At 33.2% G+C, this 14,562-nt stretch overlaps 1 protein-coding gene across 8 annotated transcripts in view; it reads left to right on the forward strand.

Annotated features, from left to right (window-relative positions):
- The window catches only part of LRRIQ1 (leucine rich repeats and IQ motif containing 1), a 207,889-nt gene that overhangs the window by 69,865 nt on the left and 123,462 nt on the right, over positions 1 to 14,562 (forward strand). For all 8 annotated transcript variants that reach the window (XM_015539066.2, XM_015539067.2, XM_015539068.2 and 5 more), the window contains exons 15-16: positions 10,068 to 10,247; positions 12,813 to 13,259. In XM_015539066.2, the coding sequence (XP_015394552.1) occupies positions 10,068 to 10,247; positions 12,813 to 13,259 (627 nt within the window). The remainder of the gene's footprint in view (positions 1 to 10,067; positions 10,248 to 12,812; positions 13,260 to 14,562) is intronic.

Raw genomic sequence — 14,562 nt, forward strand, 5'->3', positions numbered from 1 at the left:
AAAGCCTGGAATTTAAATACTTGCTTTACTGTTTCATATGATATATTGCTACCAGATTGTAAACGGCCTTGTATGCTCGGATAAAGTGTCTTCTTTATCCTGTGGTCATGGAGAGACCTATTAGCATACTGGGTGTACATGTAGGTGCTGTGAGTAAACTGCTCGGGTGCGTATCTAGTTCCACCACTTCCTAGCTGTTTGCCTTGCACAAGTTGCTTAATCGTGCTATGTCTCAGTGTCTTCATCTATAGAATGGGTATAATAATAGTAGCTACCTCAGGATTTGTTCATTAAGGTAATAGAGGTTGTACCACACAACAGCAAACCCAGAAATCTGTGTGGTTTAATACAATAGAAGCTTATTTTTGGTTTATATTGCATCTGATTTGAGTTCATCCTGTCTAATCTAAGCAGACGTGGAAACTCAGGATGCTTCCCTTTTGTGGCTCTGTGTCATGTAACTTCAATGTAATCTGACATTTTTAGATAATAGATTGTGGTGAGAAAGAGGGGGAAAGACCACAGGGAAAGCACATCTGATATTTAACTGCTCTGCTTTCAAAAGTAGCATTGGTTAGGGCGCCTGGGTGGCTCAGTCAGTTAAGCATCTGACTTCGGCTCAGGTCATGATCTCGCGGTTGTGAGCTCGAGCCTTGCATCAGGCTTTGCACTGACAGTGTGGAACTTGCTTGATTCTCTCTCTCTCCCTTGCCCTCTGCCCCTCTCCCACTCACGCTTTCTCTCTCGCAAAATAAACATACTTCTAAAAAGGTGGCATTGATCATTTCTCTCATATTCCACTGGATGTAACTAGTCGTAAAGCCAAACTAACTGCAAGACAGAAGCATTTTATAGTAGTGCCTGGCATATAGCACACTTGGTAAATGTTAGCCTTTATTTTTAAGGAGCTATAGAGAAATTTTGAATAGTTGTATGAAAAGGAAAATAGTATTTGTGGAAGATTTCTTTTCAGCATCAAAGTGGTAAGAGATTAAGGAAGGTAGCCACATTCAATGTTAGTAGAAAGTCCAGGAATTAAAAAAGGACTAAAATTAAGTAGTGGAAGTGATCCCAGATATTTTACAGATCCTTCTACTTTAAAACTGGAAGAATGACCTTAGAGTAACATTTTCTACACAAAAAGAAGAGCAATTATGTCTAATAGGCTCTGCTTTGCAGGTGATATCATTTATAATGAAAATATCTGATGGATTATTTTTAGGTAGATATCTTTATTTTCCTAAGTAACTATATAGACTATGTGTAGTTATTATACACACACACACACACACACACACACACACACACTGTATGTAGACTTATGCAAGGCAAGTATGTCTGCATGATGTCATAGATAACCAAAATTATTTGTTGAAGGAATACATTATAGAAATTTACATTGTAATGTGTAAAATCTTGAAAAAAATGCATGTTTCACCCCGTCTAATTTTTCTCTTGGATTTTTTAATGCTTATTTATTTATTTATTTATTGAGAGAGAGAGAGAGCATGTGCACAGGGGAAGGGCAGAGAGAGAAAGGGAGGGAGAGAATCCCAAGCAGGCTCTGCACTGCTAGCATGGAGCCCGATGTGTGGCTCCATACCACAAACCATGAGATAATGACTTGAGCTGAAATCAAGAGTCAGATGCTTAACTGACTAAGCCCCCCAGACTCCCCTCTATTGAATTTTTAAAATTTACTTCAGGGATTGAAAGTATTATTACCCATAAATTGACAATTGATACTTATTTATCGGTTTGCAGTAATTATCAATGTCAGGAGTTCTACAACTGGAGTCTTTAGACTTTTAGGGACCATAGTGTTTGTGACATTCTTCCTGTTTTCTGAAAACCTGGTCTTAGGACAAGTTACTACTACTATACTACTACTATACCAACTATTAGTTAATATCAAATTATAAGGAGATCAGACATTGCAACTATTTAAAGAAGGTGTATATATATGTGAAACAAAACAAAACAAAAAAAACCTTAAATATGTTTCTAGACCTTTTTCCACCTGGGAAAAGGACTCTGTCATCCAAAATAGAAGTAGTCAAGGTCCCCATCTAGATGTACTAGCTCAAGTTCTGGGGCCATGCTTTTCTTACACTGGGATTTAAAACACTAATCCCCAGGTTTTGGGTCCCCGTTTTTAGAACCTAGACCTTAGAATGAAACTTCCCACACAAAAGGTAGAGTGTAATTATGCCTGCCAAGAAGGTGATTATTATTTATATAAGAAGGTGTAATTATCACCTGCCAAGAAGGTGATATTATTTATAATGAAAATACCTGATGGGTTGTTTTTAGGTAGATATCTTTATTTTTCTAAGTAACTATATAGACCAAATCTATGATGACAAACAGAAATAGGTGGCTGTGCCCAATATTCAGAGCAAGCTCTTTGCAGGCCATGGTTTTTCTATTAGGAGTTGGGCAAATAGGACATGAATTCTGTTGCTGATCTGGTATGAGTTTCCATTCAAACAGCTGCCATGTTGCCAGTTGCAATAACTAGAAACAACTCTATGTCCTGAATAATCTTTGAATTGATTGATGGTTTTTTTTTGGTATGAAGAATAAATACTTAGTTTGTTGGATAAAATATGCTCATAGTGAAATATATTGATATAAATCTGTTTAAATATATAAAGATAAACATTCACATTTTACTACTATGCTAAGTATATATACTTAGTGCTATACTAACATATACTATACTTACTATGTATATATACTTTACAGTTTTAAAGCAAATATTTAATTAAAAATAATATTGAAAAAGGGTAGTATTTATATTATAGACATGTACAATTATTTAGCTATTATAATTTCTATGTTTAAATAAAATTTACTGTACTAGAGTAAAACCAACTTAAACTTTTGCTTATCAAATTTCACTTAGATCAGTGGGCCTAATACAGATTTCATAATTTCAAGAAGAGATTCAGTTATCTAAAGGGTTTAAAATCTGGTAATCTATAAAATAGGGATTTGTTAATGAAAGGATCAACTCAAACTTGGGTAAGCAGTATGTTCCAATGAACTTTACGTAACCCCGTGATACCAACAAAGGGATTAGTTATAGATTTTCCCAATTGGCTTCTTACTTTCATGTCTGGCCAGTGATAACATGGACAAAACTGATGTACTAAAAAAATCTCTTTTTAAAACTTAATCTACAAACTCAGTTTGGAATCTCCTTTGGGAATGTGTTTCATTCGTTAATGATTAATAGAGTCTCTTAAGTGACAGAATATTCACCAGGAAGTTTTCACTAAATGAAATATTGATTCAGCCCTTGGCTAGGAGGACCCCAGCTGGAAAAACTAATGTTGAGATCTCACAGTGTTCTTATACTTCATTTCCAACATGAATCAACTTGTTACAGCACTTTCTAATATATTCATCATAGAGTCTTCTAAGGCTGCATTTGAACTGAAGGCCAACCTACTACACTACTGATTTATATAGTTCTGATAACTATTCCTTTAAAAAAATAAATAGCAAACAATTTTTAACATAAAACACCAAATCAAATATGGATATTTATTATATAAATCATAAATATCAAGATATTGTCATGGTCTTGGAGATCCAAACAAACTAATTTTTACATCCAAAGAAATTCCAAATATTTTGACACAAATAAACTGTTTGGGACTTTTTCTTATGTAAAGGTGATGAATGTAACATCAAAATATTTTCAATGTAAAAATTCAAGCCCCATTGATCCACATTTTCTGTAATTATTCCCTATAGCTATAATATTGTACATAATTATATCTATATTCATAGCCATATTCAAAATGTAGTATTTGATGACAAAATTATCATTTTGCCCCTTGCTAATCTGGTTAGTTAACATCCAAACAGCTTCCACATAATGCCACTTGCAATACCTACAAATAAACCTAATGCCTTGTATTAGTTACCTTTGGATTTACTTATTTTCTTATTATTTTGGTTGTCTAGGGCATAAACAGTTGTTTTGTTAAATAGAGTATACTTGTGGTAAATCATTGGTCCTTCCATTAATCTGATAAGCAAATTCTTATATTTTGCTTCTAGGATTATATTGGGTCATTTAGTTAAAATGGCTCTTCGTTTTGTCATTATTTCTGAATAGAAAACTGGTTTCTCTATCTATTTGATATGTACTCTGTAACTTCAGTGTTACAAGAATACTTTCCTAAGAAACTTTTGCACCATTTATGTAAAACCAATGGCAATGTTAATCAGTGAACAGATCATTGGAATGTAACTGTCCAGGCCCACAATATCTCTTATTTTAGCAAATTCTCTGGCATCATTGATATATATAGGGCATGCCTCAAGTTTACAAGAAAGCTATATTTTTCTTGAAAATTTAAGACAATTCCAGAATGATAAAATTTCAATTTTTTTTTTTTAAGTTTAAACCTGAACATCTCTAATTTTGGCATAACTTGTAGCCCATTCCCCGCTCCCTCCCCCCCCCCCCACCAATGCATTGGTTCTTTAAAGCCATAAGAAAAGCTATATTTTAAAAATGCAGGGGCGCCTGGGTGACTCAGTTGGTTGAGCATCCGACTTCGTCTCAGGTCACGACCTCACTGCTCTGTGAGTTTGAGCCCCAAGTCGGGCTCTGTGCTGATAGCTCAGAGCCTGGAGCCTGCTTTGGATCCTGTGTCTTCCCCTCTCTTTGCCCCTCCCATGCCCATGCTCTGTTTCTCTCTCTCAGAAATAAAGAAACATTTTTAAAAAATTAAAAAAACAAAACAATAGTTCTGGCAAAGAGAGGGGGAGACACAGGAAGGGGCACCTGGGTGGCTCAGTTGGTTGAGCATCCAACTTCGGCTCAGGTCATGGTCTTGCAGTTTGTGAGTTCGAGCCCCGCATCAGGCTGTGTGCTGACAGCTTGCTCAGAGGCTGGAGCCTGCTTCAGATTCTGTGTCTCCCCCTCTCTCTCCCCCTCCCCTGCTCATGCTCTGTGTCTCTCTGTCTCTCAGTAATAAATAAACGTTAAAAAAATTAAAATGCAAACTCCCCAGAACCTACCAACAGAGGTCTTTGGTGTAAGTGAATTTAAAAAATTATCCCAGGTACTACTGATACAGTAGTTCAAGGAAGATCTTTTCAGAGACTGCCCTGCAAGGTTGGAGACACACATAGAGATTTAGCCTTGAATTGCCATCACAATGGATTTAGACAGTGACTAAGATAAAGAACACATGTGTGAGACCCTGTGGTTCTCATGATTGCAGCATGAGTATTTTCTTCATTTTGTTGACATCTTCTTAATTAGACAAAATGACACCTGAAAGATGGCTGTTCAAGAGGGTCTCAAGTGTTACTTCATCTGCAATATCACTGTAGGTCCAGGATCCCATTGAAAAGTATTATAGATCCAACAGCTTATTGTTATTGTTCAACCAGAACTAACTGAACAATAGAAATAAAAAAATCAGCTTTACCTCTTTAAAAAATTTTTTTAATGTTTATTTTTTTAAGGGAGAGACAGAGCACGGGCAGGGGAGGGGCAGAAGTAGAGGGAGACACAGAATCTGAAGCAGGCTTCAGGCTCCAAGCTGTCAGCACAGAGCCTGACACGGAGCTTTAACTCATGAACTGTAAGAGCATGACTGGGGCTGAAGTCAGTCGCTTAACCAACTGAGCCACCCAGGTGCCCCAGCTTTATCTAAGTCTTAAGAGATCCAAATTATAATAAGAAAATATGCTTTATTAATTTTCCTTATAAGAAATATACCTATTTTAAAGACCAAAGCAGGCCATTAGCATACCTCATTCCTTCTGCTGATCAGGTCCGCTCTGGAGACCAAATTATCAGAGAGAAATTTGCATGGTACACAAGGAATTAAAACTGTTGGTTATTGTCTAGGGCTGGTTCCATCACATTATTGAAGCCTTATGTTTGCTCTTCTGTATTTTAGGAGATGATCTAATGAAATAAGATCATCAATAGGATTAGAGCATGTTCTTTTTTAAGCTGTATAAACACCAATACAGTTTTAACTTTTACTACCCTTTATTATCACATTTCAAAAGCATCTTTATTTCATATGTGGCATTTTATAGCCACGTTATTCTGACATGTCATGTCTTGAAGAAAACTTGACTGTATACTTGAGGGAGATTTAGAATGCAATATAGTTTCATTACTAATGTAATAAACAATTTGATAGGATAGAATATGGATAGTTAATCTCTCCATTACATTTTAATTATTACCAGCTTCAATTTCAGAGCTTAACCTTTCCTTGCTTTGATGGTAGCCTCAGTCAAAGATTTCATGTTATATTTAGTATTGTACCTCTGTGATGAATAGCCATTATCTTAACTAGCATTCTGTTTTTGAACCACATCTTAAAATGAATCCAAACAGAAATGCAATATATGCTAGTTATTTAACCTTTTATAGTAAGTGCGGTAGTTTATGATATGACCAATATTGGTATCTTCAAGCCTAAAAAAAAAAAAAAAAGCTTAAAAAAGTTCCAAATAAATGGACCCTAGTCTTCACTTGATCTTAGCCAAAAGGCCAAGAAGTGATGGACCCAAGTTTTCTTAACTAGATTAAGCTCTTTAACACTGTAAAACATCTGATAGTTATCTTGAACATAATCTGTTTGCTTTCCCTCTTTCCTTATTTAAATATCTGCAAGAGAAAAAAAGTATTATTTCTCAAAGGGTGGAGGGAGGTAAGTGTGGGAAATTAATCATGTATCCTGAGTAAATGAAAAACTGTGATGTTCTTCTCTTTTTTTGCTTTCATTAAAGGAAATGTATTTATATATTTCTTGTGATTATCTTTTATTAAATACCAAGACTATCAAGATCATAACTATACATAGTAATGTGTTATGACTTTAGTTGGGCCTTGGCATTTTTGCTTCAGTGGACCAATTTCTTCATTTATATAAAAGTATACATAAATATGTAAATATAAATCTATATAAATATAAGTTATATATAAATTATTATATAAAGTATTTCTATAAATATAAAAATTATATTTTACAATTGTGTTTGTATAAATGGATATGTTGACCCTGACTATATACCGTCTAGGTGGAAGGAGTACCTGACTGGAGTTTTCTTTCTTAAACCTTGGCATTTTTGTAATCTTATCTTGCTGTCCTTCATTTAGTTTTTAGAGAACTGTGAGTTTGTCTTATTTTGTGTTTTAATTAAAAACTTTATATTTGGGGGCCATGTGGGTAGCTTAGTCAGTTAAGCATCTGGCTCTCGATTTCAGCTCAGGTCATAATCTCATGATTCATGAAATTGATCTCCGTGTTGGGCTCCACACTGACAGTGCAGATCCTGCTTGGGATTCTCTCTCTCTCTCTCTCTCTCTCTCTCTCTCTCTGCCCCTTCCCCACTTGTGCTCTGTCTCTCAAAATAAATAAATAAACATTAAAAAACTTTATATTTTAGAGAAGGTCAGGTTATCAAAATTAAGCAGAAAATACAGAGAATTCCCAGGTATACCCTGTCCCCACACATAGACAACCTCCCCGACTATCAGCATCCTACACCAAAGTGGTACACCTGTTACAATTGATGAACCTACATCAACACATCATTATCACCTGAAGTCCATACTTTACATTAGGGTTTGTTCTTGGTGTTGTGTATTCTATGGATTTTGACAAATGTATAATGACATGTATTCGCTATGTAGTAGTATCATACGGAATAGTTTCACTGCCCTAAAAATGCTCTGTTCATCCCTCCCTTCACCTTAATCCCTGGAAAACACTGATCTTTTTACTGTCTCAGTTTTGACTTTTTTCAAGAATTTCATATAGTTGGAATTGTACAGCATGTAGCCCTATCCGATTGTCTTTTTTCACTTAGTAATATGCATTTAGGAATCTTCCCTACTCATGGCCTAATAGCTCATCTCTTTTTAGTGCTGAATAATACTCCTTTGTATGGATGTAACTCAGTTTATTTATCCTTTCACCTACTGAAGGACATCTTGGTTGTTTCCGGGTTTTGGCAATTACAAATAAAGCTGCTATAAACATCTGTGTGGAGATTTTGGTGCAGATATAGTTTTTAATTCATTTAGGTAAATCTGAGAAGCACATTGCTGGATCGTATAGTAAAAATATGTTAACTTTTGTAAGAAACCACCAAACTATCTTCCGAAATAGCTGCACTGATTCCACATTTCCACCAGCACGATTGAGGGTTTTTATTTCTTCACATCCTCACCAGCGTTTGGAATTGTCAGCATTTTGAATTGGCCATTCTAATAGATAATAGTATCTTGTTATTTTAATTTACAATTTTCTAATGACAAATGATGTTGAATATCTTTCATATACTTACCATCTGTATATTTTCTTTGGTGAGGGGTCTATTAAGTTTTATGGCCCATTTTTTAGTTGGTGTATTTATTTTCTTATTGAGCTTTAAAATTTCTTCATATATTTTGTATAACAACCCTTTATCAGATATTTTTCCTAGTATATGGCTTGTCTTCACATTCTCTCGATACTCTCTTTCACAGGGCAGAAGTTTTTAATTTTAATGAAGTCCATCTTATCAATTATTTCTTTCATGAATTGTATCTTTGGTGTTATTATTATCAAAAAGTCATCATTATACCAGTGCCGTCTAATTTTTTCTCCTATGTTATCTTCTAGTAGTTTTATGGTTTTGCATTTTACATTTAGGTATATGACCCATTTTGAGTTAAATTTTTGAAGGATACAAAGTCTGTGTCTAGATTCACTTTTTTGCATGTAAATGTCTGATTGTTCTAGCATCATTTATCTTTGTTCCATTGTATTGCCTTTGCTTCTTTGTCAAAGATTAGTTGACTGATCCACTTTAGTACATTCATGGAGGTCTACTTCTAGGTTCTCTCTTCTCTTCCATTGATATATTTGTCTGTCTCTCTTCCATTGATAAATGTGTCTATTCTTTTGCCAATACCATACTGTCATGATTACTGTGGCTTTGTAGTAAGTGCGAAGTCAAAAGTGTTAGTTTTCCAACTTTTTTCTTCTTTTTCAGTGTGGAATTGGCTATTCTTGTTTGTTTTTTGTTTTTGTCTTTTTGGATTTTTTGTTGTTGTTGTTGTTTTTTGGCTTCTTTTTGTAAATTTTAGTAGCATTTTGTTGACATACACAAAATACCTTACTGGTACTTTTAGTGGAGTTGCATTGCATCTAAAGACCAAGTTGAGAAGGAATGATCTCTTGAACAATTTTGAACTTCCTATCTATGAAAATATCTTCATTGGACATCTTCCCATTTATTTAGTTCGTTGATATCTTTCATCAGTTTTGTACTTTTCCTCGTAAGAAATTTAGTTTCTAACTAAGGGGGATTTATTCATTCAAGAAGTCCATTTTACCCCTTTGACCATTAATGGCCTTGTGAAAAGAGGCCCACAGTACCCTTGCGAAAGGATTGGGTAAATACTTATAAATGGCTAGGCCTGGTGGAAAGCTCTTGCTGTCTGGCTTGGTTTTTCACACCATTAGCCTTTTAAATTGGTACAGACTTCTATGCATACTTTGGATATTTTTATTATCATAATTTTTAGCAAGATTCAAGAAGAAATATAAGTTTAGATTTTTCAGATCATGATAAACAAGGTGATTGTTTACTACTCTTGTTTTAGACCTACTCTTAACTATGTTTTACTAAGAGAAACAATCAGAATTTACCTCTTCTTCTAAAATAAACAACAAATTTCAGTAGTTTTATTTTAATTATCATATTTTTAAAATACTGTATCTGATATTATTTTTTTATAATGTAGCTTTTTATTTACTCCCAGCCCAAGTTTCCATCTGCTAAATTTCCCATTTATGTTATAGAAGAAAATGGTTAAATGTTTGTCAAGTCTCTAAAATTTAACTTTGTACATGACATGATACCATAGAAATTTTTAACAAATTTAACAGTATCATTTTCTCTACAAAATCAATAGCATTTTCTGAGATATACTCTGTGTTTATATTGTTTAAGTAATAGGTATATGGTTATTTTAGATATAAACTCTTCAAGATTATTAATTTTTTTCCTGCTTTCAATAGGCATTCTCTACTTAAAGTGTTACCGGCTCTAAGAATCCTCAATGGTGAAATGATAAACTCTTGTTCAGAAAGGCAGACTGAAGAATACTATCAACCAGGATTAGGACGTTTCTTGGTACTTTGTCAGTCCCAGATTCAAGAATTCAACTTACTAATTGAAAAGTATATTACTGTGAAAGGGTAAGACTGTTCTCTTCTCATAATTTAAAGAATAATGCAATTTATGTATATAATTTAAAAAATACGCTGATTAATACAGTGATGTTTTTTTAAATTAGTACTGTGTGTTTTAAGGATATTCTCTCTTAAAAACACAATTTAAAATATAATTTCAATGCTAAAGTGTTAGATAAAGTAAGTGAAGTCATGAGGATAGCTTCAAGACAAGAATCAAACATCCATTCAGTCAGTCATTCAATGAATCAGTCATAAATTTATTTGACAGTGATTGTAAACAAAATACACAATAAGCTAAATTTTATACTTTATCTTCAAAGAATTAACAGATTAGCATAAGAGAAAATTAGACAAACAGTTACAATGGAGCAAGGCATACAACATTTATTATGTATTAGATATATTGTACATATATTATATTAATATATTCAAATATTATGAGCGCACAGTAGATAAGAGCAGTCAACACATGCACATATTCAGAAGAACAGAAGTTGAGAGTAGAATCCTAATTAGATATAAAAGAAAGAGAATTTCCCATTCCCCATCCAAAATTCAGGGTACGTTACTATGAATGAAGTATATTTGATCTTTCTATAACTGTATATTCTTTTATTTTTAAAGATTTTTAATATTTTTTATTGAGAGAAAGAGCATGAGTGGGGAAGGAGCAGAGAGAAGGAGAGAGAGGATCTCAAGCAGGCTCTGCACTGTCAGCACAGAGACCAGTGTGGGACTTGATCTTACAAATCATGAGATCATGACCTGAGCCAAAATCAAAACTTGATCGCTTAACTGACTGAACCACCTGCACACCCCTCTATAATTATATTTTCTAATTTGCATTGCTCCAGAAAACACAAATGAAAAAGGAAAGTGATTTCATATTTCACTTATGATGACTCTCCATTAAAACTGGAATTATAATTGTAATATGCGCTTCTAAATACCTAAACTTAATTTTTAAATTATTGCTCTTTGCACTTTCATACATGCCCATCTACATAAGATTTGGTTTTTCTATTTAAATATTTTTGTATATAGTCCATTCAGATTAAAAACAAATCTCACAGCTTTTAAATAATCCCAATTGTCTGGGGCACCTAGGTGCCTGGTGGCTCAGTTGGTTAAGCATCCGACTCTTGATTTTGGCTCAGGTCATGATCTTGATCTCACTGCTTGTGACTTGGAGCCCCACCTCAGGCTCTACACTGACTGTGCGGAGCCTGCTTGGGATTCTCTTTCTCTCCCTCTCTCTCTGCCTCTTGCTTGTTCTCTCTCTCTCTCTCTCTCTCTCTCTCTCAAAAATAATAATTGTTACAGATAATTAATTTTTACTTTTAATAAAGACTAAGGTTATTTACATTTATTTTGTGCAAAACTAAACATACTTCCTTGAATATGTATGGTAATACGCAATTTTTTTGTTTAAAGGTGACCCTTGATATCTCTCATGTTGAAACATAGATTTCTCAATTCCTTTGGATAATCCATTGTCATTGCAACTTGTTTCATTTGGCATTGATAATGGAAAATAGACTATATTTTATATTAATAATAGATGGTGAATTCAATACCTAATCAGTAACCACTTGATATCCCAATATTGAATTGAAACTTTTATACATTATTAGCCACCAAAATGAATGAAATACAAAATATCAAAAATATATATTGGAGGAGACTATGCTAATGTCTGATAATACCTTTGTGAACACAAGACTATTTATCTCTACATATAGGGACTATAACTTTCATTTTTATGGTATGGTTAAAAGTCTTGTATTTATTTATATCCTGCAAGAAAAAGATAAGACAGCTTGTGGCTATATATTAAATATAGTTAGAAAATATACAGTTGGAGTAAGTAAAATTAAAAAAAAAAAATAATGGGAGGTAAATAAAGTGTAGCCAAGAAAAAGGCTCATACAAGTGCAAAGTTCTTTACATTTGCTACTGAGATCCTCAAATCTGGCAAACAGAAAGTTTGATTAATTACATAAGCCATAGATAGCCTCCATAAGATAAAAATTCAACAATTGTTTAAGAGAATCACCACCATTTATATCTTAAAGTATTTGAATTCTCTTTGCAATGGATTGTTTTTCCAGAGAAAAAGGGGAATAAAACTTTCCCATAATATAAATTCTTTGTTTAAAAGTCCAATACAAATATTTTGCATGGCAAGAGTCAATGTAGAAAGTACTTTTAACTTTGTTTCATAAATAACTTCTCCAAATTTAGGCAGCCATGATCTCTCATGTTTATGGTAGTAAAAGCATGGATTTTTCTCATTCAATTGTACCAAAAATACCTAGAATAAAAATGGTTCTAAAACTTCCAGACATTTTGTCTGGATTGACGGATCTAAATTAGCTAAACAAATATTTTCAAATTTTGTTAGAAATGAGATCAATTTCTATATAAACAACCAGAAATAAGTTTTTAATGAATATTGTAGTAAAGCTTAATTTTCATGTCAAACCACACAAGGGAAATTTCCAAAACCTATATAAGTTTTAATATTGGTTATATAGTTCTTATTAAATGTCTTCTTTATTTGTTTAGAAATTTGGTCACCCTGGATGCTGCAGAAAATCTCTGCCATTATTTTAAGAAATTAATGACACTTAGTAATGAATGCCGATATGCACATGAACACGGGGATGCACGTATCACCCAGAGAGAAGAATCAGAAGTCCAGCAAAATCATTTAGCTACAGATAGTGATAGCATCCTGCAAAATAGAGTTCTCCAGTCTTGTGCAGACAGGTATAAACTGGAATCACCAGATATTTCTGAGAAATGGATGAATTCTGACTCTAGTCATTCTACATCAACCAAATCCTCTTTATGTGAAGATACGGAAGGAAGAAATCAGGGAGAAATAGCAGACCAGAAGAGAGAAGACAGCAAATTAAACAGTATCCCCACTAAAAGAATCCCATTTGTGGAAACAGTAATGACAAGTTCTCTGCTGAGGAATTGCCAAAATATTGGACATCGTAATAAAACGTAAGACTTAATACACCGTTTTTCTTTACATTGTATATTTTGTATTTTTTATTGATAGTATTCGTCCATGTTTTGGTAAAGGATTTAAATCACTATTGTATTTCATATGAATTCCTTTAATTATGTTTTTATGATGTGTACAAATTATTAATTATAGTACGTATGAATTTGAATTTTGGCAGGTTCTGATTTAGTTGACTAGTATTTCATTGAAAATAAGTACATGTAAAATTATTCTTTCTGCTTTCTAATCTTTAAACAATTAAAATGAATTTTTAAGAAAAAATAAAACACTCTGCTATTCTAAAAATAATATAAAGAAAACTTGCTGAATAATCAGGTAATTTCATTTTTAAAAGTATACCTTTTCATGTACTATGTCTTTGCTTCTTGATCTCAGAATAATTTAATAAGCATCTATGCAAGTATTTGAATGCATGTGCTATAATTTTTGTTGGCATAACAACCTATAAAGTATGCCAATATTCTTTGATATTAATCACATAAACCTCTTCCAACTATTAAATACTTTAATTTTTAATTTTTTTCTTTCAAGTTTTTATTTAAATTCCAGTTAACATACAGTATATTAGTTTCAAGTGTAGGATTTAGTGATTCATCACTTATATACAACACCTAGTGTTCATCATACAAGTACCCTCCTTAGTACACATCACCCATTTAACCCATCCCCCCACCCACCTCCTGTTCTTAATAGTTAAGAGTCTGTTTTATGGTTTGCCAACTTTTAAATACTTTAAAAAGCTAACGGCTTTAATTTTTCTATCGAACCAGAAAAGATAAATATTACTTCAGCTTGTCAACTTTTTTCTTTTTTTACTGTTGGCCTCACTGTCAAGCCAACAAAATTAAAAAATGGTTAAATTTAGCTTTTCCTAAAATAACAGGTGCTGAATAGGGCATAATGCAGAAAATCACAGTAGCTGACCTTATTTTTCCCAGTCTTTATTCTTTCAGAAGTTGTCAGTGTGAATGGTGATTTCTTTTCTGAAAGCTATATTAAAAAGTTTGATATGCTAAAACTAAGATGTATTCCTTGTGCGAAAATTTTTTAAATTTTCTTGAAAGTGGCTCTAATATTTCCTCCTTTATATTTCATCAGTTTATTTAATCAATTACTTTTGCTCTGTAAGGGAGGAAAAATATCATCTTTTACTTCCACCCTTCTAAGTTCTCAGCTGGTATCCCTGAAATAAAAGGTAAATTAATAAGAGAAAAGCATAAAAATGTATTTAATATGTTTCACATGACATGGAAGTCTTCCTAAAGAAATAAGACCTGA

Source organism: Panthera tigris, chromosome B4 (genome assembly GCF_018350195.1).
Source record: "Panthera tigris isolate Pti1 chromosome B4, P.tigris_Pti1_mat1.1, whole genome shotgun sequence".
In the NCBI taxonomy this organism is placed as follows: Eukaryota; Metazoa; Chordata; class Mammalia; order Carnivora; family Felidae; genus Panthera; species Panthera tigris.